Source organism: Leucoraja erinacea, chromosome 4 (assembly GCF_028641065.1).
Source record: "Leucoraja erinacea ecotype New England chromosome 4, Leri_hhj_1, whole genome shotgun sequence".
NCBI lineage: Eukaryota > Metazoa > Chordata > Chondrichthyes > Rajiformes > Rajidae > Leucoraja > Leucoraja erinaceus.
Genome location: NC_073380.1, coordinates 55,927,387 through 55,954,660, shown reverse-complemented (window position 1 = coordinate 55,954,660; position 27,274 = coordinate 55,927,387). Strand labels below are relative to the sequence as shown.

Below are 27,274 nucleotides of genomic sequence, written 5' to 3'. Positions count from 1 at the left end.
ACTTTATAATGCTGCCTGTGAATCTTTCAAAACTATAATCACCAGCAAAATAATTAATACCTCAATCCTCTCTCCATCTAATAACCCACAAATCTGGTCCCCTTTTATCCACACTTTCAATTAGTCTTCTAAACTTGTATCCATCTTCCCCACGTGTGTTTGATTCTCTCCAGAGAAGTCCCTTAATTCAATGATTCAATTATACTATATTGTCACATGTACCTGGGCACAGTGAAATTCTTTGTTTTTGCATACAATACACAAAGTACACACTCTCCACATATCTGGTGCCGACAATCTTACAAAAGTACTCATGCAGCTTTTAAATGAAAATTTAACTGGGCAATGAAAAAGCTCAGTCTTTCTCCTAAAATTTCTTGGCAGCTGCTCAGTTAGTCAACCTTATTATACTTTTCAAAGTCTCACAACTATTTTCGAGCTAAGGCAGTGACTTTTCTGGAATCCACTGTTACCTATCCAATCGATGTCAAAGCTTTCTCATCGTTCCCATGGTGCAATTCTCTCTCCCAAAGGCCTGAGCCTCAGTGACATATTTTGAATATATTGTATTAAATTTCATCCACTGATAGCCAGCTCTGGTTCTGCATCTCTCTCTGTTCCCCAGTTGTTGGACAGTTTGCCAACATCCAGCCTTTGCTGTGGTTAAAATGTGGCTATTCCAAAGCCAAGGCCATTTCCACATCAAGCTCTGTTTCGTGCTCAGCCCTTCTATCCTTCTCTGGAAAATAAAGCCGACCATTCAAAACTCCAGCATGCAATCTGACACAGAGCTATGCTTTTGATATCTAGTTTGGCTTAGTTTATTATTGCCACTTGTACCAGGGTACAGTGAAAATGCTATCCAGTCCGCAAAAAGACTATACATGATTACAATCAAAACATCCACGGTGTAGTCAAGTCCATAACTACCTTTTTTCCAATTCTATGTTGGGTTCAATCAGACTTCTAATAGGCTAAGAAGCTGGGGACTCTAATGCTCTCCAAACAATCAGTTCACTTATTTCTTCATTTCTTCACCCTTCCCAATTCAAGTGACTGCTTTGAGCTTTGCCACTCCCCACAAACTCATAATCGTCCAAATTCAACGTTCGCTATCCACCCAAGCCCTAAATTTTGCAATTCCCTTCCTAACACCAACAACCCTTTGTTAATAATATTTTCCTCCAAAAATCTTATAAAGATGCATTATAATACCAACCAAACAATAAAGATTGATTCAATTACTTACGGTTTCAGATCTGTTCGCGGTTTCCTCAAAATCCTTCACACCCATTATTCCCTTGAGGCAAAAAGCCTTGCAGCCCACGAAACCCATTTGGCAATCAAAGAAAGGTTCTCCCATCAGCAGCACCTTGTCAAATAAAAGGATTCATTATTCAGATTAAAATAATAAATGCTATGTGTGAAAAAGAAAAAAAATGCTATTTTAATTTTCTAAAACATCCCAGCAAGTGAATTAGTGAAAAATAATACCCTATTTTTTAATTAAATATACAGTATAATATAGTTGAATGAATATAGTACACCCAAAGTATTCAACATAAATGCGCAAGTTAAAAGTAATATCTCAATAAGAATTAGTTACCATACTCAAAACGATAATTTCTCAACTCAATAATAAATTCATAGACACAAATCACAGTGCTGTCCTGAAGAAAATAAGACATTTATTTGCCCTGCAGATCCTCAAGCTTAGACACAAAATCTTGGAGTAACTCAGTGGGTCAGGCAGCATCTCTGGAAAAAAAGAATAGGTGACGTTTTGGGTTGCAACCCTTCTTCAGACGGAAGGGTTCCAACCCGAAACGTCACCTCTTCTTTTTCTCCAGAGATACTGCCTGACCATCTAAATTACTCCAGTATTTTGTGTCTATCTTCAGTATAAACCAGCAACTACAGTTCCTTTCCACACAGATCATCAAACTTGTTCCCCGATAGATTCTACCAAACCTTTTCTAAATCTTTTTCCTTGGGATCAGGATATTGGAAATGAATTAAAACCAAAATGCTGATCTCGATGGAGATGCAATTTGTTTCCTTATCGTATCTCCGCCCGCACTGTGGCCTAACATCGAAGAGTTGACGGCCTTTGATGGAGACCAATTTTGAGAGCTCCTCCGCGGGTGCCTATGGGACTTTAACATAGCGGAGCTCGTGATCCCTTTGCCACGGATAGATCTCAGAGCTCCAACCATGGGTGCTTGCAGACTTAGCATCATGGAGTCCGTGGTCTCTGGTCAGAGACCGATTTCGGGAACTCCAAGCCACAGGAGTTTCGACTGTCCCGACGCGGGCGTTTCGACCGCCCCGACGTGGGAGTTTCGATCACCCGACGCAGGAACGTCGACAGCCGGCTGCGGGAACTTCAATCGCCCCGACGGATGATTTGACTGCCCCAACCGCGGGAGATTAAAGAGGAAGATGATTGGACTTTTTTGCTTTCCATCACAGTGAGGAATGTGGGGAATCCACTGTGGTGGATGTTATGTAGTTGTGTGTCTTGTTGCTTTTTTTTTTCCATATGGCTGTATGGTAATTCGCATATCACTATACCTTAATTGGTACATGTGACAATAAAATACCTTTGAAACCTTTGAAAATTATATCCATTAGCGGCTCAGTACTTAACTGCTCCCATTTAACTAGCATTTCTCTTTCGTCAAAAGAGTCCCTGGGAAGACTATAATATAATGAGCAGATAGTAAGTACCTCATCAAATAGCCACAAGTAAATATATGATAAAACCATCTTGACCTCGACTTCTTTTGAATTAGATCCTCAACTTCCTCATCCACAGACCACAGTCTGTCCGTATTGGTGGAAACGTGTCAACTTCGATAACAATCAGCACGGGAGCACCTCAAGGCTGCGTGCTCAGTCCCCTGCTGAACTCACTCTATACTCATGACTGTGTAGCCGGACATAGTGCGAACTCCATCATCAAGTTCGCCGATGACACTGCTGTGGTTGGCCAAATCACTGATGGTGATGAGTCAGAGTACAGAAGTGAGATCGACCGATTGAACAGATGGTGCCAACACAACAACCTGGCTCTCAACACCAGCAAAACCAAGGAACTGATTATGGACTATGGAAAGGGTAGGATAGGGACCCACAATCCCATTTATATCACAATGGTAGAAATGGTCAAAAACTTCAAATTCCTGGGTGTGCATATTTCCGAAGATCTTTCCCAGTCCCAGCACACTGATGCAATTATAAAGAAGGCACATCAGTTCCTCTATTTCCTGAGAAGATTACGGAGAGTCGGTATATCAAGGAGGACTCTCTCGAACTTCTACAGGTGCACAGTAGAGAGCATACTGACTGGCTGCATCGTGGCTTGGTTCGACAATTTGAACGTCCAGGAGCGGAAAAAAAATGCAGAATGTTGTGACCACTACCCAGTCCATCACCGGCTCTGACCTCCCCACCATCGAAGGGATCCATTGCAGTCGCTGCCTCAAAAAGGTTGCCAACATCATCAAAGACCCACACCATCCTGGCCACACACTCATCTCTCCGTTGCCATCGGGAAGAAGGTACAGGAGCTTGAAATCTGGAACATCCAGGTTCAGGAACAGATTCTTCCCCACAGCCATCAGGCTATTAAACACAACATCAAACAAGCTCTGAACAATAACAGTCTATTATTACTATTGCACTTTATCTGTTTATTTACAATACACAATACAATTTATTTGTCTCTTGAACCTCATAGAGGCTCAAATGAAATGTTGTTTCTGCAGTCATACACACAAGAAAAAAAGACCCAAGACACAACACAATTTACACAGACATCCATCACAGCGCATCTCCTCCTCGCTGTGATGGAAGGCAAAAAAACGTATCTCTCCGCTGCACTCCCCATTCCCCTCCCGATGTCAGAGTCAAAGTCCCCGGTGGGCGATGGCAATTGTCCCGCGGCCATTAACGCCGCGCCGGGTGATGCAAGGCCGCGCTCCGGGTCTTGTTGTTGGAGCCCCCGGCGGGCTCTAGCAAAGTCCCGCAGCCGTTGAAGCCGCGCCGGGCGATGATGTAAGGTCCCGCTCCAGGCACTCCTCGACCCCGCGACTCGGGCGGGTGAAGTCGTCGTTGCGGAAGCCCCGAAAAGCGGTCTCCAGGTGTCACTGTCCATTATTGTGTATATATATGGATTATGGTATTTGGACACACTGAACTTTCATCTCCTGTTCTGTATTATGTTTACATATTCTGTTGTGCTGCAGCAAGCAGGAATTTCATTGTCCTATCTGGGACACATGACAATAAAACTCTCTTGACATGGCGTGACAAACCAGCGCAGATCATGGAAAAAGTTGGATACTTCTGGCACCTTCGGAAAAGTTTAGATACAACCTAAATAGTACATTCTTCAGACCACACAATCGACCTTTTTCTTTGTATTTTTACTGAAATATTTACAAGCAATTTAGATTAAGAGAGTCGGCTCATCAGACATTCACTAAGTTGCACTGATGTTCACAATTTTTTTGGCTATTAGCCAACACTTAAATAAATCAATTATTAAATTAAGAACATGAATTTTTAATAAAATCATTTGTCAAAATGTTATTCCTATACTGTAAGTCATGAAAATAATACATAGACTCATCCAAACTATGACTTTGAACTTTTGCATAAATATGATCAATATAAATGTAGATTTAATTTTAAGGCCAGGCTTCAGCCTCCTTATCTCAACATATAATGGAAATCTGCTGTTAGAAAGGATAATAATTACTTCAGTCTTGGCTATTTCATGCAGATATTACTGCCAACTGAGAACAGTACACATACTTTTAATGGAAACAATAGATTTTATTTGGCACTTGCTTACTTTTACAAAGGGATTTCTGCATATTTGTCAGTTCATAAAATGGAAGTCCTTCCACAAAATATCAATTAAAGTTATTTTGTTTTTCTCACATATGCATTTTAGAAAACGCATGCAAAGATGTTTTGAATACATGCACAATGAAAATGCAAAATTAGTAAACCACTGACAAAGTGTTATCACAGGAAGCTTTGATATTATTTTGGGCAAATACCTCGACAGTAGTTCCTTCTTGCTCCCAGCAAATCACTTCTTTTGATTTAACTTTCTGAGGGCTATAGTAGCTGCTCTCTGTTTGCATTTCCGTCAACTGTAATGAAATGACAATACTTCATTTCAAATACATTGCATATTAGCAATAAATAGCCATAACCTGTCATCTCAATACACAAAATTGCTGCAGACAAATTAGTCTTTACATTTCAACCAAATTCTGTTATTACACAGGAAACAGGTGCAGAAAAACAGCTGCAAATTATTATCCACATCAGGATACAAGTCTCACTGTTGACTATGATTTAATCACATCTAGATAATGACATGTATTTTGAACATAAGGTTAATGTTAAACTTCTCATGTTAACAATTTCTTTACATCTGCTGGTCAAATACCTTCATCACTGTCAAGTCCATATCTTTATTTGACTGAATAATTATGCAACTGGATGTGAAAATTTAAAAAAACTTGCAGTCTTGCAAATCAACTGTAAAAAGGTTTGAGGGAAAGATGCTAACATGGATATTTTTTCTGTATTTCAAAAGTTAAATCTGAACCAATGGCATCTAGCTACAGAATTTCATAATCAATCAGCAAGAAATTTTAGAAATTGTCAAATTGAATTCAGATTCCAAACAATTACCAATGGTTAACTCACCCTTGACAATTATCTCAATTATACTGTCATGATTGGAAGCAATATTCATTCCTACAGTATGGAAATACCCACAGCTCTCATTACAAATCCATTTCCATTGCCCATGTTGTGTAACTCATGTTACACATGTTGGCTTTGCATAGCTATGTTAATATGCCATAAGGTAAAGAGTTATGCATAACATAACTAGCTTCATCTGTCAGCAATTATTTCAGCGGAAAGCAATTAATTGATTAGAGGAACTCAATCTAGAAGAACAATTTTAAGCATTATTAAATCAACAGTAGGATTAATTTGGCATCTTGTTATACTGGAGAGATCTCAACAGTATAGAACAATAAGGCAGCAACGTGAGACTATTTCTGTTCCAAAGTTAAGTGTAAATTAATTTCAACATTTTTTACTGGGCAATTAGAACAATTGTTAAGTAATACTTCTGAAAATTGGCATGATTATTAGTTTAGTTGAGGATTGGTAATCATGCATTGTGAATATTATGTCATTACAGCTGGAAACTTTTAACATATTAAATAAAAATTGAACAAAATGCCAAGATAAATATAAAAATGTATTGAGAGGTCCTGAAATTAGTTCACAATAAAATATTATATTTCAATTTTGCTAAATTAGGTTAAAATCTCAATCCTTTCCCAATTGTAGTTTTCAGGGTTTTATTTTAAACAGCTACTACTGAAGCTACTGTTCAAGATCTGCTTCTCCAGAACAGGCATTTTGGCAAATTGAACAATTCACATGGTGATGCTCAACTACTTAGCCAGTGTGGTGAATCTGCGGAATTAATTGCCACAGGTGGCTGTGGGGACCTGTGGGTATTTTTAAAGTGGAGATTCTTGATTAGGAAGGGCGTCAAAGGTTACGGGGAGACGATAGAAGAATGGAATTCAGGGGGGAAAATACATGAGCCACAGCTGAATCATGGAGCACACTCGATGGGCTGAATGGTCTAATTTTGCTCCATGTCTTACGGCCTAATTTTTACAGGAATAACATGATAAAAGCTGCAGCTGTTTACCCACACATGATAAAAGATTGTTCAATAAAATATTACTGAGTCACAGACACATCAAGCCCTTCAGCCTACCGAACCAGCATAAACCATCAAACACACACTTATGGGATCCGTGTAGGATTAGTGTGTTTCATTATTTCAAAATTCTCATTAATTCAAGGCAGAAAATGTTGGAAACACTTGGCAGGTCAGGCAGCACTGTTCTTATTCCTTTGTTATCACCCCTTCCACAGCCAACAATGAACCATTGTGGGCTCCACATTTTCTTGGTCATTGGCGCTGGATTTGATTTGTTCTGTACCTTTTCATACTTCCAGTTTCCCTCTCCCCTGACTCGAAAAGTCACCTATTCCTTTTCTCCAGAGATGCTGCCTGACCCGCTGAGTTGACCCAGCATTTTGTGTCCATCACCCAAAAAGGTAAAACAATTTGGTTTAGTTTAGAGATACAGCGCAGAAATAGGCTCTTTGGCCCACAGAGTCTAACACTATCCCACACACACGAGGGACATAGACAATTTAAAATTTAACCAAGCCAATTAACCTACAAACCTGCATGTCTTTAGAGTGTGGGAGGAAACTGGAACACCCAGAGAAAACCAACGCAGGTCACAGGGAGAACATACAAACTCCGTACCGACAGCACCCATAGGATCGAACCCAGGTCCTTGGCAGCAACTGTAAAGCTGCGTCCCGTTGTTTCAAGAAATGCTGCCTGATCGGCTGAGTGTTTCCAACAATTTCTGTTTTCATTTCAATTTTCCAGCTGCTACAATTTTTAATTTGTATTAAACCAACACAGCACGCTATGTCTTCCATAAACAGATGAAAGAAGATGACAGGGTTTAATTTATTTAGAACAATACAGCATAGGAACAGACACTTCAGCCAACGATGTCTGTGCTGATCATGTTGCCAATTTAAACTAATCCCATTTGCCTGCAAATAGTAATCATCCCTCCATTCCCTGTCTGTTCATGTCAAAATGCCTCTTAAACGTTCCTATTGTATCTGCTTCCACCACATCCCCTGGCAGCACGATTGATCCCCTGGTCAGTCATTCCTTTGCTTCCACAGATCCTATTCAATCTGTTTTTTTGACAATGGCGGACAAAATAACATAGGTTTTTTGTTTTTAATAACTATCGATTAGCCCACGCTGAAAATGCAGATATTCAAATACCAGGCTACAAGACTGACACCGAGTAGGATTACAAGTCATTAACTGCAACACAGCTGCAGTACCCTGATCATTTAACTCTGCTTGTGGGGAGATTTGTTGTGTTCAGTTTTGGATGCCACATTTCCTTCATTATAACACACTGACCTTATTGAAAAACTATGTCATACTGGGAGTGTGAAAGATATTTCAAGCCATTGTTTCTTTGCATTATAATGGTGACTTAATAAAAATCTCAAGAAGAATGCCTGACCCACCGATTTGTTTTTCACTCAAGAATCCAGCTGGAGTTTCTTGTGTCTCGAAAAGAATATACTTTGACTGCATGTTTCCACTCTAACGCAGTGGTTTCACACCATAATTTGCACAAAATCAATGCAAGAACGAGCATAATGGAATGTAAAGGGGAAATTGGGATTACCTGGAACTTTAGTTTTCACAATTTCTTGCAATAGTTTTAAAAACATAATGTCAGAAGCAGGTCTGCCTATAATACTGACCATGAACCCTGGGTGACTTAATAAGCTCTGTTTGCTTCTGTCAATCGTCCTCATTTGCAGACTTCTGAGAGCGGTCTCGAAATTACAGGCTGACGATTTACAGCATTGTAGCAGTCAACAAATTCGAAGCAAGACAGTACAAAGTAGATGTCTGAACACATTAAATAGTTGATCATACAGCAAACAAAGTCAATTTAGTTGGAAAACAAAGTCTGTTTAAAATGTATGGAGGGAAGGAAATAGGCAACGTTTCGGACCGAAACCCTTAGCCCGAAACGTTGCCTATTTCCTTCGCTCCATAGATGCTGCTGCACCCGCTGGGTTTCTCCAGCTTTTTTGTGTACTTTCGATTTTCCAGCATCTGCAGTTCCTTCTTAAACACTCTGTTTTTGGAAGGAAATGCAGATGCTGGTTTATACCAAAGATGGACACAAAATGCTGGAGTAACCCAACCAATCATAAATAATTCAACATGCTACCACATCATACTGACTAACATTTTAATACCCAACCAAAAATGATCAAAAATTCCATCAATATTTTAACATACTAAAGTATCAGAGAACATGCGTATCAAATAATTGTCGACTACTGCCTGGTTCTCACAAACCTTAAAAGTGACTGATGCCTTGGTGCAGTAGAATCCCACTGAAACCACAGGATCCTTGGGAGGCAATGATCGCAGCAGATTTATTTTAATGCCATCTTCATCTACTTCGTAGCTCTCCTCTCCCTCCTCAGAAGAACTGACCAGCGCAGGAACAAGGGACCATGCCCAAGATACCCATCCTTGATCGTCATCCTGTTGCTGAAGAAACTGTTGTACATCTGCAGTCTGGTACAGTACTCCATGTTGTCCTTGAATCCCAACTTCAGATTCATCACCTAGCGAGAGAGAGACACAAACACAGTTTAGTTTAGAGTCAAAGAGTTGTAAAGTACGAAATAGGCCATTCAGCCCAACTCATTCGTGCCGACCAAGATGTCCCATTTAAGCTAGTCCTGTTTGCCCACATTCCTCTAAATATTTCCTAACCATGTACCTCTCACATTGACTTTTAATGCTGTGACATAAACCCGTTTCTCTCTCCATTGAGGATGGCACAACGGCGCAGCGGTAGAGTTGCTGCCTTACAGTGCCAGACGGCCGGGTTCGAACCTGACCATAGCTGCTGTCAGTACAGAGTTTGTACGTTCTCCCTGTGACCACGTGGGCTTTCTCCGGGTGCTCTAGTTTCCTTCCACACTCTAAAGATGTACAGGTTTGTAGGCTAATTGGCTTTGGAAAAATTGTGAAATTGTCCCTCGTGTGTTGGATAATGTTAGTGAATGGGGTGATCGCTGGTGGGAGCGGACTCAGTCGGCCAAAAGGCTGTTTCCACACTGTATCTCTAAAATAAAGATAACGCCTGACCTGCTGAGCGTTTTCAGTATTTTTTTCTGGTTTTAGAGGGGGTTTTTGCTTCAGCTGCTGAAGAAGCAGCATCATAGACTGGAATTGAGTTTGTTTGAGTTTAGAAACATAGAAAAATGGGTGCAGGAGTAGGCCATTCGGCCCTTCGAGCCAGCACCGCCACTCGGCCCTTCGAGCTAGCACCGTCATTCAACATGATCATGGATGATCATTTAAAATCAGTATCCCGTTCCTGTTTTTACCCCACATACCTTGATTCCTTTAGCCCTAAGAGCTAAATCTAACTCTCTCTTGAGAACATTCAGTAAATTGGCCTCCACTGCCTTCTGTGGCAGAGAATTCCACAGATTCACAACTCTCTGGGTGAAAACGTTTTTCCTCATCTCAGTTCTAAATGGCCTGCCCGTTATTCTTAAGCTGTGACCCCTGGTTTTGAACTCCCTCAACATCGGGAATTATTTTCCTGCATCCAGCCTGTCCAATCCCTTAAGAATTATATAGGCTTCTATAGATCCCCTCTCGTCCTAAATTCCAGTGAATACAAGACCAGTCAATCCATTCTATCATCATATGTCAGTGCCGCCATCCCTGGAATTAAGCTGGTGAACCTGCACTGCATTATCTACACTAGGCCCAAGCCGCAGCCTCTGGGCCCTATGCTAGGCCCAGGACCCACAGTCCACACAAGGTCACTCCGTTTAGTTCATTGTCACGTGTACTAGGTACAGTGAAAAGCTTTTGCTGCGTGCTAACCAGGTTAAAGTTGAGGCTAAGATGGAAGATTAAGACTAACATTGTTAGTTATGAGTTTTCAGCTCCGAGTTGAGTTGATGGGAAGGTGGAACAGGAGTGAATGCAGTATTCTGTGCAAGCTTAGAATTCAGCAGAAGCAAGACAGGATGATTTTGCAACACTGGCAGAGCACAGTATTCCTGTGGAAAGAGTTAAAGAGTCATCGAGTGATACAGCTTGAAATAGTGGTAACAGGCCCTTTGGCCAAACTTGCCCACAATGGTCAACATGCCCCAGCGACCCTAGTCCCACCTGCCTGCATTTGGCCCATATCCTTCCAAACCTGTCCTATCCATGTACCTGTCCAATCGTTTCTTAAATGGCGGTACAGTCCCTGCCTCAACTACCTCCCCTGGCAGCTTGTTCCATACACCCACCGCCCTTTGTGTGAAAAAGCTACCCCTCAGATTTCTATTAAATCTTTTCCCATTCACTTTGAACCTATGTCCTCTGCGCCTCGATTCCCCTGCTTTGGGTAAAATACTCTATGCATCTACCCGATCTATTTCTCTCATGATTTTATACACCTCTATAAGATAACCCCTCATCCTCCTACGCTCCATGGAATAGAGACCCAAACAACTCAACCTCTCCAGGTAACTCACACCCTCAAGTCCCGGCACCATCCTCGTAAATCTTTTCTGAACCCTTTCAAGCTTGACAATATCTTTCCTATACACGATGCCCAGAACAGAACACAATATTCTAAATGCGGCCTCACCAACGTCTTATAGAACTGCAACATGAACTCCCAACTTTTATACTCAATACTGACTGATTAAGGCCAAGGTGACAAACCCTACCTACCTGCGACTCCACCTTCCAAGCATGCACCTGCACCCCGAGATCCTTCTGCTCCACAACACTCCCCAGAGCCCTACCGTTCACTGTGTAGGTCCTGCCCATGTTTGACTTCACAAAATACAACATCTCCCATTTCTCTGCATTAAATTCAATTTCCGGCAGTATTGATGCATGATAAAGCCAAGTCATCCCGTGGAGATGAGGTACCACCAGGAGCGGAATACCATCCTTCTTCTGTATGACCAGCAAGTGGGTTCTTCCCCTTATCCCCTGCCATGCCATTTATGCCCTTCCCCAACAGCACTAATCTCATCATCACCGACTTCACCTTCTATCTCACTTCAACCATTACAGGTCATGCTTCCAATTCTTCAAATTAACAAACTGAAAACCAAGATGTACATTCTCCCTCTGTGTATTCTTGGTGTATATTAAGATCATAGGATTTGAAAATGTATTCTTCAACGCAATGCAATGTACAATATTTAATAAAGATGAATCTTCATAAATAAAGAATATTACTTAACAAATGCTTGAATTTCAGCAAAGTTTCCAACATTTCACATTTTAAAAATCTGTAAGGCTCTCAAATGGCTCAGGAGTGAAATGTTTTTACACAACATAAATCAAAATAAAGAGGTGATGGACTGAAAAATAAATCTATTCTTGGTAACAACTCTTGGCTGTCAATAAGGAAAGCAAAGCCATGAAGAGTGACTAATCATATGTGACTGGGCAGCTTCAGAAAGCCTCCCCTCCCTTATTTACAATCTGCCCCGCTCCCTCCTCAACCCCTGTTACTCAATGTCTACCCTTTCCCCACCTGGTTTCATCTGACATCAATCACCTTGATTCACTGATTACTTGCCAACTCCCCCCAAACCCCTCTCAATCACCTCTTTATACAGCCACCTCTCCTTTCCAATCTCAGTCCCAATGCAAGATTTCGACCAGAAATGTCAAAAATACCTTTGCTCCACAACTGCTGCCTGACCCACTGGGTTCCTCCAGCAGTTTGATTTTTGCTCCACATCCCAGCATCTGCAGTCTTGTGTGTCATTTAATGGCTGATACACAGACCACGCCAAAAAACAATAATGGAATACTTCAACATTGCCGAGATAAACAGGGTACTGATTGTGGATGATCAGCCATGGTCACAGTGAATGGCGGTGCTGGCTCGAAGGGCCGAATGGCCTACTCCTGCACCTATTGTCTATAGTCTAAATGCAGCTAAAAAAAGTTCAAGAACATCAATACCATCCATGACAAGGCAGCAACTCGAGAGGCACTCCATTCATCATTATGAACACTTACTTGGTTTCCTTTCAGTAGTTTCCATTCATCATCATGAACATTCACTGAGCATGGTAATTGGGCCTTCGGCCCACTGAGCCCATAAGGCTAACAATTGACCGCCGCAAACCTGGGAGGACAATTGGTTTATTTATACACTCGATTCTTTGTATTTTTTTTAATTTGACCTATCAAGCCAGCTCTGCTATTGAAGAAGATAATGACTGGCCTGATCTTAAGTACGTAAAACAAAAATTCAGGAATAGGCCATACAGTCAGTCGCTCTTGCATGCTCTGCCACTCAATAGAATTATGGTGTTCTTTTAACTCAGCACATTTTTCCTACACTAATTATGTATGATACCCTTAATACCTACAATTCCATTGATCCCTTTCTCGAATACAATCAGCAGCCGAACCTCCACAGGCTGCTAGAGTGTAAAATTAGAAAAACTACACAATTTTCTGAGGAAGTTTCAACTCGTTTCTACCCTATTTTGAGACAGTGGTGACAACCACTGATTCTCGGCACGCCAGCACGGAGATACATTATCTTATCTACTATGTCAAACTCTGTTCTATGTCCCAACAATACCAATCAACAATACGAAACATAGAGAATTTAGGACCAAAGATGGACACAAAAATACTGGAGTAACGAAGCGGCTCAGGCAGCATCTCTGGAGAGAAAGAATGAGTCAAGACCTTTTTTCAGTGAGAATCAGGGGAGAGAGGATAAAGAGATATGGAAGGGGACAGATCAAAGAAGAAGATGACAAGGAAATGTAGAATGGTTAAATGTTAGCTGAGGGGAAGGTGACAAGGAGGCATAGAATCAGTAAAATTAATCAGCAGGATAGTGAAACTAGTCTGAGAACTAGGGTGGAAGAGGGTCGGAGAGAAAACAAGGGTTACTTAAAGTTAGAGAAATCAATATTCATACCGCTGGGTTGTAAGCTGCCCAAGCGAAGAGTATGGCTTAAGACCAGTCTGCTCAAACTCTCTGCACACTACAAATCAGTCATTTCAGGAGACAATCTGCTGCATTCTGCACACCCACATAGCAATTAAAGTAAACCTCTGATAATCTAGCATCTGATTGTTCCAAAGTCCTCATGGTTTGGCGTCTTGCTCAATCATTAGAACCGAATGTGAGCCAAGAGTCCAGGGTGGGGTGCACCATGGAAACCATGGACTGGTTCTCAGCCTACAGCCTGAGTTGTGAACATCGGTAGTCTGGAACCTTGATAAGTTTTTTTCAATTCATTGGTCCTTGTAAAAAAAATTAATCAGACTGGCTTCAGAACCCAGTTTGAAGAAGGGTTCCGACTCGAAACGTCACCAATCCACGTTTTCCAGGGATACTGGCTGACCTGCTGATTTACTCCAGCATTTGTGTCTTTTTTTGTCAATCAGGATCTGCAGTTCCCTGTATCATCGGAAATTAAAATGCATATTATTAGTAGGAGCAACATCCTATAATATGGAAAACGTCAGTCCAACATCACCCCAATGTCGTACAGACACTAGATTTTCAGTTTTCTTATCCACCCTCCTTTGGCAGAGAGACCCGACTTACTCAGTTTACCAGGCGAGGTGTCAACCAGACCAATATAATTGAAGCAAGGCAACTCTATTCTTATTACCAAATTCTGTTCTTCTAAAGGCCAGCCTACAATTTGCCCTTCTCATGGTTTAATTGGCGTCAGATTAATTTCCCTGCCTCACTGACAACGTTTTTGACCTCTCAATTGAAGATAAATCTAGTTTAGCCTTGAATGACCAAACCTCCGCAGTGTAGAAGATTTATGACTCTTCAGCTCCATTGATCCCTTAATCTGTAATTACTGTGTGTCTTCCAATCTGGATTTCCCCACATAACTTGTTTTCCTGTATATCTGGTTACCTTCAACACATCCAGCTACAATACACTTGGTTTCTTCACATAAATCATGTACACTGATGGCAAATATTTATGGCTGTGGCATTGATTCCTGTGACACTCCACTAATTATATCTTAGCAACCTGAAAATATCCTATTTATCCAACACTGATTTCTGCAAGCTTGGCATTCTCCTGCATGCCAGTATGATTTCACCAATGCTCTTAGCTGGTACAGTAACTTTTTGCGTATCTTATTAACTGTTTTCTGGATACCCGAATATATCCCCTTTGCCGGTATTTTCGATCCACTTTACCTCTGAAGTTCGAAAGCAGTGACCATGAACTTCAAGAATAGCTTCTTCCCCAAAGTGCGCACCACCAGACTCAGGAATACCTTCTTTCCCTCTGTTATCAGGCTTCTGAATGGTCAATCTATAAACTAGGGTACAGTTCGACTCACCGCTAACTATTTGAGGAATTGGGCTTTGTCTATGGAACTAATATGCTACAAGGCTGAGAACTATATTCTGTCTCTGTATCTTCCCCTTTGCTCTATCTTTTGTATTTATTTTGACTTGATTTTATTTATAAGGTATATCCAATCTATTTGGGTAGCATACAAAACAATACTTTAAAATCAGTATACCTGACAATAATAAACATAGTTAACAACCATCAGGCTCTTGAAAAGTACACAACACGAACCTCGACCATGAACTGGTTGCATCAAAGACTTTGGGATTCTTTGGCACAAGTATTAGGATTATTAATTTCTTGACTTTTTGTTTATTATATATTATCTAACTATACTGTGCTTACATATATTTCATATATAAATATTTCATTGTTCCATTGTCGGTGCATATGACAATCTAGCACTCTAGACTCTTGATCTCTTCCCCTGCTCATTACATCCATGGTACCACCTGCCGATTCCTCTCTGGATCATTCATAATCCTGACGTGTAAAAATATAATTGTTCCTTTTTTAGATTACAGATGCAGCGCAGAATCCCCGCACACCAAATATTCCCGCACATTAACACTAACCTTGCACACACTGGGGAAAATTTACAATTTTACTGAAGTCAATTATCCTACAAACCTGTACGTCTTTGGAGTGTGGGAGGAAATCAGAGAACCCAGAGAAAACCTATGCAGTCACAGGGGGAATGTACAAACTCCGCACATACAGCATCCGTAGTCAGGATCGAACCCGAGTCTCTGACGCTGTGAGGCAGCAACTCTACTGCTGCACCCCTTGTTGTCACAAATTTTCGATCCAACAGCACTGTAAAAGATTTGCAGGAGGACTGCAGATGTTACCAAGTTTTGGTAGCACATACTGCCCTTCTCAGCCCATATTCTATAATTAAATGTAAAGATTATATGATCAAAAGTACTGCATGTATAACAGCAGATTTTATTCCTTCACATTTTAATGATTAGTGAAATTTAGAAAAAATAGATTTTCCTCTTTTACTTCTTTCCTGTAATCCCTACCTTTGCTTCCTTTCTAGTGTAGCTTCTGTACATATTTTATTTTACATAAAAATAGATATTCCAATTGACATAATGATTTTTCAATCCATGAAAATTTTTTCAATGTGATTGATGGATGAGAAACTCAGCCCCTGTTCACTGTTTATACAGGTCCGAGACTTTCTTCAGAAGGTACAAACCTGTTTCAGAATCTCAATTACCTGAATTTGCCGCACAAGCTCCCATAAAGAAAATGGTGTATTTTAAGTACAGCTAAAGATTATTGCTATGTGTTCACTGCTTTCCATAAACTACCTGGCTGACAATGAGAAAATTAATTATTTGTGGATAACCATTAAGGGGCTGTCCCACTTGGGCGACCTAGTCCGCGAGTTCTGGCGAGTTTGCCCTCGACACATACTCTGCAGCATGGTCGACACGAGATCGTAGGAGATCTTTGTAATTCTCCTTCATGCTCGAGAGTAGTCCCCATGTACTCGAGGCCTCAGCTAGGTCCCGGCGTATTTTTCAACATGTTGAAAACTGCCTGCGAGTAAAAAAAGGTTGCCATGGGAAAAAAAAATCAATACTTTTTTTTACTCGTAGGTTTAGTCGTAGTAGGTCATAGTAGGTCGTAGTAGGTCGTAGTAGGTCGGCATGTTAGTTATAAGTAATCGAGGGTAGTCGAAGGTAATCAAAGGTAGTCGAAGGTCGTCGTAGATAGTCTTCATCATAGTTGAAGGGAGGTCGAAGGAGGTCATCTTCACTCTCCACTATTCGGTGTCCAATTTTCCTGTAGTTAGTCGTAGCTAGTCAAAGCTGGTCTTCAACATAGTCAAAGGAAGTCGAAGGAGGTCTTCTACATAGTCGAAGGAGGTCATCAACATGACATTTTTTCAAACTCTCCTAAACTCTTCTAAACTCGCCAATTAGGTCGCTCAAGTGGGGCAGCCCCTTTAATTCTGAAGAAGGATCCTGATCTGAAAAAATTGCCATTACATTCCCACCAGCGATGCTGCCTGACCCGCTGAGTTACAATATCACTTTATGTTTTGCTTAGCATTTAAGCAAAATTGGACAGCATCAACAAATAGAGACAATGATCTATCCAATGTTGTTTCTTAAACCTTTACCCTGCCAGCACTGCATTTATTTTATAGCATACCTGTTAAATAAAACTTAACATTTCTATATTTTTCCAATCACCCACATTTTATAATCTCCGCTTAAATTCTCTAATCGCTACAACAGAAGATTTGGACAATTGTCCAAAAAAGTCAAATCCTACCCCTCCCAACAAAGTTCACAATTATTTTTAAAAAAAGTAACAATAGGAATTATAGTTTATAAAATAGGTCGAAATACTATTCTGAACCACGTGAGATTCTATCCAAGTATCTTGATCCCAGGTTAATAGAGAAGTGATAGATTCCTAGATGTCGTAAAATGGTATTTGGCAAAAATGCATACATCTATAATAAAAATGAATGGCCATTGAGTAAGTGTTCCCAAGGTGACAGTGAAACAAGATTGGCCCTATTACTACCATTAACCAATACCTCTAACCCACCATTAAACGAAATTCTACCACTTTGAAAATGAAGCATCCTAATTCATGCCTACATTTAAAAATTATCTACAAGACATATTCCACCGCCACAAAATGTTCCATACTTGGAAGAAGCCAAGGAATGCAAGTACAGAGGGATTGTTTAACCATCACAAAGCCATGCTGTAATCCATAGGTTTTGTTACTGTTTGAGATTATTGTTTACTTTAAGGAACTTTATTATTGTTTACTTTAAGGAACTTTAATTCCTCCTGATATAAAAAAGCAATGTTTTGAACTTCGATTTGTATTCAAGAAACCATTTTGTGAAAGATACAATTGTAAAGTGTTACGATTCTTTTAACAACACTGAATAAACGAAGGCTCCCTTAATGAACTAAATATCAAATTTATAATCCTCACAGACTTTTTCATTACTCTCTCTGCAACCAAACGCTGTAAAGAGAATTTCATTGTCATGGGGCAATTTCCGAAAAAAGGCAAAAACAAGCAAAACTGAAGAGATGTAATGCCAGAATATTATGCTCCCTTGTGCCCAAGTGAGCAATCCCATGCAACCAGAGTGTACACAAGAAGTGTGTACATTTTCAGTACTTAAATTCCATCAATACAGAATTGTAGTTGGAAAATCATACATCATAAGGACTGGGTAACATAACAATCATATATTTAAGATTTCCACAATGCATTACATAATTATCTTTATTAATACCAATAATTTGTGCATAATGATGCAAGATATATCTATGTAGTTGTGAAATTTCAAGTGCACTTACACATTCAAAATACCTCGTGCTTTGTCTATAGAACAAGAAAACCTAACCAACATGCATTTGAAGGGGGTCTTCATTTACTCAGTGTATATTGAATCACCAACAGAGAAACGTACCAATGCACGCACAAGCACAAAATAAAAAATCCTGTGGTGGTAGAGGCTGTTAATTCTGACGAGCAGGTTCCATAAAAGTACAAAATAATAGTTTAGTTTAGTGATACAGCATGGAAACAGGCCCTTCAGCCCACCGAGTCCACGCTGACAATTGGTTATCTGTTCACACTAGTTCCATGTTATCCTACTTTCTCATCCACTCCCTGCACACTTGGGCAAATTTACTGAGGCCAATTAACCTACAAATCCGCAAGTCTTTGGGATAGTCTAACAGAATTAGAGACAAGTGTGGTGGAGATCTATGGTGATGAGCTGAAGTTCAGTAGAGATAGTTACCATATCCTGAAGTATGTATGTTTCTTTCTACAATGATACGGACTTTCATTCTTAACAGAATAGGATTTCAAAAAACAAGAAGAGTCGCCTGCATCCATGGATATGGCAAGTTCGGAGAAAAAGCTAAGTTAGACTAATGGCAGCGGTAAAACTGCTATCACACAGCGCCAGAGACCCCATGACCACGGGTTCAATCCTGACCATGGGTGCTGGCTGGATGGAGTTTGTACGTTCTCCCTGTAACCATGTGTGTTTTCTCCGGTTTCCACCCATATTCCAAATACTTACAAGTTTGTAAGTGAATTGGTTTCCGTAGATTGTCCCCTAGTGTGTAGAACTGAGATCCAGTGTGCGGGTGATCAATGGTCGGCATGGACTCATTGGGCCGAAGGGCCTGTTCCCATACTACATTTCTAAGCTAAGCTACGCTTGCACTTAGTTTGCCAAGGAACTAGTTCAACACGCAAAATCTGTAACAATAAACTGGAACACAAAGGGTCAGGCAGCATCTTTGAGGGGGCGGAAAATGGACTGACGACAATCAAGGTCGAGACAAGAAGGAATCCAAGCTGAAACGTCAACTGTCCATAGTAACCGCCAGTGTTACCTGACCCACTTAGTTCCTCCGGCAGTTTGTTTATTGCTCAAGATTCCTCTGCTCTCTTGTGCTTCCATATGAAATATGCAGTTAAGAGATAATAAGAGACCCCGAGTTCAATCCTGACTACGGGTGCAATCGATACGGAGTTTTAGTCCATTCTCCCAGTGAACACGTGGGTTTTCCCCGGGTGCTCCAGTTTCCCCCACACTCCAAAGACATACCGGCTTGTCGGTTAACTGGCTTCAGTAAAAATTGTAAATTGTTCCTCTTGTGTAGGATAGTGTTAGTGTACGGGGATCGCTGGTCGGCACGGATTCGGCGGGCCGAAGTGCTTGCTTCCGCCCAGTATCTCTGCACTTTGTTGCGGCCCTTTCATAGAGTCACAGAGTCATACATCTAACTTGCCCACACCAACCAAAATGTCCCTCTACACTCAGCCCACTTGCCTGGGTTTGGCCCACATCCCTTTAAACCTGTCCTATCCATCTTTCACTTTTTTAAATCTACACTTTCTCTGTAGCTGCTACTCCAGCCCGGTGGGGCTGTATCTCTAAACTAAAACTAAACTATATATTTTGCTTTGCACTACTCATGGGTGGTTTTGATTGTACACATGTATGGATATTTTTACCTGGATAGCATGCAAAACAAAATTTTCACTATCTCCGTGCATGTAACAACGATAATCTAATACCAGTAAAGGTCCACAGCAACTGGAGCTGCTAAAGCAGCTCCTAACAATGAAGAAACTGCATTATGATTACATTTGGATATGAATCATTTAATTTATGTAATCTGGACAAATCATTAACTGGTTATCGAACACTGTCAATGAAAATTCTATCAATTGGTGAACAATTACATGTGACTGAAAAAGTCAAAATTTAAGATATAAACTCAACTTCAAAGGATAACAAAACAATCAAATATAACAATCCAAATCGGGATAGAAATTACATTATTTTGGAATATTTTGCTATCTTTAATGACAGGAAATTAAAAATTGACAACAATTCGTAAAAAGAAAATAACAGATTCCAAAAGAAATCCTCTGTGGGGACAAGGACCATCAAACACAAGGCATTATGAAGGGACAGTGGTTAATTTACTGATGAAACTGTACAGATGGAACAGAGGCCTGGTCCAATAATCCAGAGAATGAAGTTTAAATCCCACCATGGTGGATGAACATTTTAAATGTTGTCAATAACTTGAAATTTAATAAAAAAGGAACCATAAAACTAACAAATTGTCACATTTTCCAAAGACTTCGATGCTGTACCATCTTCACTTGTTTTCCCATCAATTTAATAATAATAATAATAATAATAATAATAATATATTTTATTTTCATTGCACGTCAGTGCAACGAGATTTAGTATAGAATAGAATAGTTTCTTTATTGTCATTGTAACATGAACCATGTACAACGAAATTAAAAAAATGTCAGCCAGTCAGTGCACCATTCAAACATTTCTAAAAGCTAACGATACATACAAGATAAAATATTAAAAGATAAACAACTAAAATAAATATCACGAAAATAGCATGCACAAACACCCAACCCTCCATCCTTCTGTCGATTTCACCGTGTACCACAGTCCCTTAGTATGCAGCTCCAACCGATGAAAAAGAAAAGTAAAATAAATAAATAAGCTGTGTGTCGTGACCATCCCAGGGAGACAGTCCAGGGGGGGTGGAGGGCACTCAGCAGGGCCGGTTCAGAGCTGCTATAGCTCTTGGAATAAAGCTGTTTCTGAGTCTGGAGGTTCGGGCGTAGAAGGCCTTGTAACGTCTGCCGGAGGGAAGTAGTTCGAACAGTCCGTTACAGGGGTGTGATGAGTCTTTATGGATGCTGACGGCCTTCCTGAGGCACCGTGTGTGGTAGATCCCTCCAAGGCTGGTAGCTATGTTCCAATGATCCTCTGCGCTCTGTGGACGACTCGCTGAAGAGCTCTCCTCTCCGCCTCCGTGCAGCTGAGATATCACACAGAGATGCCATACGTCTGTGGTGCAGCGGTAGAACGTTGTCAGCAGCTGTTGGGGCAGACCAGTCTTTTTTAATGTCCTCAGGAAGAACAGTCGTTGCTGTGCCTTCTTGACCAGCGCAGCGGTGTTGGTGGACCACGCGAGTTCCTCTGAAATGTGAGTGCCCAGAAACTTAAAGTTGGACACTCTCTCCACACTTTCCCCGTAAATGGAGATTGGGGCGTATTCTCCATTATGGGACCTCCTGAAGTCAATAATCAGCTCCTTGGTCTTGGAGGTGTTTAGTGACAAGTTGTTACATGTGCACCAGTCCACCAGGTTCTGCACCTCCTCCCTGTATTTTATTTCATCACCGTTGGTGATCAGCCCAATCAGTGTTGTGTCGTCTGCAAACTTCACGATGGTGTTGGTGTCGAATGCAGGAACACAGTCATGAGTGAAGAGGAAGTAGAGCATGGGGCTTAGTACACAGCCCTGTGGTGTGCCGGTGCTCAGGGTGATAGTGGAGGACAGGTGTGGGCCCAGTCTCACTGTCTGCAATCGCTCCGTCAGAAAGTTCAGGATCCAATTGCATATCGGCGAGCTGAGGCCTAGCTGGTGGAGTTTGGTGGTGAGCTTGGTGGGGATGACCGTATTGAATGCAGAGCTATAGTCAACGAAGAGCATCATAGAATTTTGGAACAGTATTTTATTGGGCCAATTTAAGATTCCACAATGGAGCTCAAGCAATATTGTACAAACTGAAAACACATTCATTCCCAAGAAAGAGCCAGCATATGAAGACTGCAAAACTCATTTAAAGCTACCAGATAAAGTTGCATATACTTGCCAATGCAATGGCATTCAATTGTAACAATGAAATGATTTGCCATAAAAACCCATCTGGTTCACTAATATCTTTCAGGAGGAGGAAACAGCTTTTCATATCAGATTTATCTTTGCAAAGTAGCATCACTTTTGATTCCTATAACTATTGGATTATTAATATGCGACTCCAGACCAACAAGAATGCGATAGACTCTTGAATGCTCAATGAAAGGCTGCAAAAGAGTTGTGGGTGTAGCCCACAGACACAGACCAGACTCCCCACCATTAGCAGCATCGACACTTCATTCTGCCTCAGGAAAGCAGCCAACATAATAAAAGATCTTTCCAACCCTGGTCATTTCGGTTTCCACCCATTCCCATCGTGCTGAAGATAGAGATGTTTGAAAGCTCCAGGCTCAGGAATAACTACTTCCCCAATGTTATCAGACTTTTCCCCCCAGCTCTTTCCATGAGTTAAGATTCTCCTCTATCCATTGAACTTTGTCTCTGGGACTGTTGTGCTATAATGCCGAGGACGACATTCTGCACTCTGTATCTTTCCTTCTGCTCTACTTATTGTATCCAAGTTTGGCTTGATTATGTTTATTGAGAGTAGTATATGATTTGATTGTACCTCAGTACACATCACAATAATATATCTAAACCCAAACTTAAAAGGGCTAGTACGTTATTCTGTTCAAGAAGATATTTAGGAATGGACAAGAGTCAATTATGCCCACATATCAATAAATAAATAAAACTATAAATACTTTGACAAGTTGATCATCGAAGCCACGAAAAAACTCAACATACATATGTGAGCTTCTCATATTTTCACCAATCTTGTGTACAGTTTTTATCTTGTGTCCAAATAGTTGAGTTTAGTTTACTTTAATGTCACGTGTACCAAGGTACAGTGAAAAGCTTTGATCATATTGCCATGATCATAGTGAATGGCGGTGCAGGCTCGAAGGGCCGAATGGCCTACTCCTGCAGCTATTTTCTATGTTTCTATGTTTTGTTGCATGCTAACCAGTCAGCAGAGAGACAATATATGATTACAATGGTGCCATCCACAGTGCACAAGTACATGATAAAGGGAACATCATTAATAACGTTTGGTGCAAGATAAAGTCCAGGAAAGTCCAATCAAAGGTAGTCTGAGGGTGTCCAATGAGGTAGATCCTCGCCTTCCTGACCAACAGAACCCAACCAGTGAGGATAGGGGACAAATCATCCTCCACCATAATCCTCAACACGGGTGCTCCACAAGGATGCGTTCCCAGCCCCTTAATTACTCCTTGTACACCCACGACTTTGCAGCCATGTACAAATCTAATTCAATTTTCAAATTTGCAGACAACACTACCATTGTGGGACAGATATTAAATAATGATGGGACGGAGTATAGGAAGGAGATCGAGAGCCTCGTGTCTTGGTTTCGTGACAACAATCTTTCTCTCAATGTCAGCAAGACAAAGGAGATAGTGATCGACTTCAGGAAGTGAAGCGGTACACATAGCCCAGTTTGCATTGACGGTGCCGAAATAGAAAAGTAGAGAAAACTTCAAATTCCTCTAAGTCAATATCACCAATAAATTCTCCTGGACCACCGATATTGAAGCAACGACCAAGAAAGCACACCAACGCCTCTACTTTCTTGGAAGGCTGAGGAAGTTTGGCAATTCCACTGCAACTCTCACTGACTTCTCTAGATGCACCATGGAAAGCATTTTATCAGGATGTATCACAGCTTGGTTTAGGAACAACTCCACCCAAGACCGCAAGAAAGTACAGCAGATTATGGACGCAACCCAGACCATCATGCAGACTAACCTCCCTTCTATTGACTCCATTTAAACCTCACGCTGCCTCGGCAAGGCTAGCAGCATAATCAAGGACGAGTCGCACCCTGGCCATTCCCTCGTCTCACCTTTCCCATCAGGCAAAAGGTATAAAAGCGTGAAAAAGCTCACAACCAGATTCAGGTACAGCTGTTATCAGTCAACTGAATCATCCGACCACAACCAGAGAGCAGTGCTGAACCACTATCTCTTTGATGACCCTCGGACTATCCTTGAACGGACTTTGCTGGCGTTACCTTGCACTAAACGTTATTCCCTAATCATGTATCTATGGACTGCTCACTGGATGTTGGTTGGAGCTGATAATAGCTGGGATGAAACTACCCCCCTGAATCTGGACATGTGCGTTTTCACACTTCTATACCTCTTGCCTGATGAGATAGATACAAGATACAATTTATTTGTCATTTGGACCCCTTCAGGTCCAAACGAAATGACGTTTCTGCAGCCATATTTTACAAACAAATAGACTCAAGACACAACATAATTTACATAAACATCTTTCACATCGCTGTGATGGAATGTCAAAAAAACTTATCTCTCCACTGCACTCTCCCCCCCACGATGTCAGAGTCAGAGTCAAAGTCAAAGCCCCCGGCTGGCAATGGCGATTGTCCCGCGGCCATTAAGGCCACGCCGGGTGATGCAAGGTCGCACACCGGGTTCTTGATGTTAGAGCCCCCGGCGTGCGCTCGCAGAGTCCCGCAGCCATTCCAAGCCGCGCGGGGCGGTGCTGTAAGGCCCCGCTCCAGGAGCTCTTCGACCCCGCAACTCGGGCTGGAGAAGTCGCCGTTGCGGGAGCCCTGAAAAGCTGTCTCCCTCCAGGGACCCGCGGGCTCCCGGTGCCGCCGTCCGCCAGACCCGCAGTTGCAGCCTCCGAATCTCCGGAGGTCGGGCCGCAGCAGCACTCCACCACCGCTCCACCCGCTCTGGACTCGGCCAGCTCCGCGACGGTGAGGTGGGTAGTCGGCACCAGAGCCCCCGGTCTTCCTGTTGGAGGCCGCTCCTCGTTGCAGCCCCAACGACAACGGAGACCCGACAAAGAAAAGGTCGGGTCTCCCGTGCAGGGAGAGATTAAAAGTTACCCCCTTTTCCCACCCCCCCACACACACACATACCCCAACAAAAAATAACAAAAACTACATAAAAACATAGACAAAAAATAATAAAAATGCAGACGGGCTGCAGAGGCCGCTGCTGACGAGAGTCGCGCCGCCTACCGAGAGAAAGGAGAAGAGCGAGATCTACCAACTTCCCCCAAGTGCAGTCACAATGATCTCTGCCTTATCATCCATAGTTTAAAACAGACAGATAAGAGGGAAGTGGAGACACAAAAAACTGCAGATGCTGGAATCTTGAGCAAAAAACAGACTTTCCTTTCAAAACTCCAAGGCAACCTAAAGCGGTTAATAACGGATTAAACATTTTGAACTATAGTCACTGGGAATATAGCAGCTAATTCATGTCCAACAAAGTACCAGAAAAAATAAATGTGACAATAATCTTTATCATTTAAGTTACGTTGATTGAGGGATAAATGTTGACCGGGGCACCAGGGGTTCAACTTCAAACCTACAAGTAGTTTTGCAGTATTATACCAAACATCTGCTACCATTTAATGGGAAGAATAATGAAAGAAAAATTAGGGGCTAGATGTTATGAATAATGAATGTCCAGATTGTCATGTCCAAAGTCATTAGACTGCTCCAAAGACGTGGAGTGGAACCAGCCGAATTATTTCCTTTTCCAAAGCAGACCAGTATTACAGTAGCACAAAATTACTAACATGCGAGAAAGTAATTTAAACTTTGTCCATCTCCATAAAAGCTGTAATTTTTCACCACTTAATAGGATGATTGACGTTGACTTTCCAAATATTCACCTAAAAACTGAGACAATTGAAGCATGGCAAATCTTCTGGAAATTACATTGTTTTCAAAGAAATGGCAACTGTTACATTTCAAAGAAACACGGACATCTGCTTTCTTTTGAGTAAAATTTGGAAACAATATTTTATTGGGCCAATTTTAGATTCCACAATGGAGCAAATCTGAAATTGTGAAAACTGAAAACACATTAATTCTTGCAAAAATGCCAGGTTGTGAAGATGACAAAACTCATTTGTGACTAAATGGGAATAAAGTCATCCATGTTTGCGACTGCAATAGCTAACAAAATAAATTTACAATGCATTGACCTGTTGCTCTTACCATCTTCACTGATTAAAATTATGTGGAATTACTGATCCCGATTAACAGAACAGAGTGATTTTTTAGATGACAGCAACTGGAATGGGCAACTTAATCAAAGAAAGCTGCACCAAAGTACAAAATTAGTTCAATCGAATATGTAAGGAAATAAAAACCATGGGTAATGAATTTGAATTCAGAGGAAGGCGGCGAGTCCTTAACATGAGACAGACACAAAAGCTGAAGTAACTCAGCGGGTCTGATAGCATCTCTGGTGTAAAGGAATAGGTGACGTTTCGGGTCAAGACCCTTCTCGAGACCCAAGCCAATACGTCACCCATTATTTTTCTCCAGAGATGCTGCCTGACCCGCTGAGTTACTTCAGCCTTTTGTGTCTGTCTTCGGTTTAAACCAGTATTTGCCGTTCCTCCCTACACTCCTTAACATGAGGTTAACAAAGCGGAGAGAAGGTATTTTGGTGGCTAAAATTATCAATCTACATTGCTGAAAAATATGAGGATAATAAGGTATAGATTACAAATGTTACAATATTTGTAGTCAAAGCAAAAAAAGCAACCAAGTCAGAGATTGATAGTCTCTGGGAGTATTGTGGAGCAGAAGGAACCAGGAGTGCAGGTACATAGTTCATTGAAAGTGGCGTTTGAGGTAGAGAGGGTGTTCAAGAAGGATTTCCGCACATTGGCCTTCATCAGCCAGGGTATTGAGTATAGAAGTTGGGATGTTATGCACAGTTGTACAGACGTTCGTGAGGCTGCATTTGGAGTATTTTGTTCAGTTTTGCTCACCCTGCTATAGGAAGGATGTTGTTAAGCTGGAAAGAGTGCAGAGAGGATTTAGGGTGATGTTGCCAGGTCTTGGGGGCCTGAGCTATAGGGAGAGGTTGGACAAACTAT

The 27,274-nt window shown here is 41.3% G+C and overlaps 1 protein-coding gene across 6 annotated transcripts in view; it reads right to left on the bottom strand.

Annotated features, from left to right (window-relative positions):
• LOC129696443 (intermembrane lipid transfer protein VPS13B-like) overlaps positions 1 to 27,274 on the bottom strand; it is an 811,841-nt gene that overhangs the window by 682,558 nt on the left and 102,009 nt on the right. For all 6 annotated transcript variants that reach the window (XM_055634334.1, XM_055634333.1, XM_055634338.1 and 3 more), the window contains exons 8-10: positions 9,053 to 9,327; positions 5,073 to 5,168; positions 1,250 to 1,372 (exon numbers count right to left, since the gene is read on the bottom strand). In XM_055634334.1, the coding sequence (XP_055490309.1) occupies positions 1,250 to 1,372; positions 5,073 to 5,168; positions 9,053 to 9,327 (494 nt within the window). The remainder of the gene's footprint in view (positions 1 to 1,249; positions 1,373 to 5,072; positions 5,169 to 9,052; positions 9,328 to 27,274) is intronic.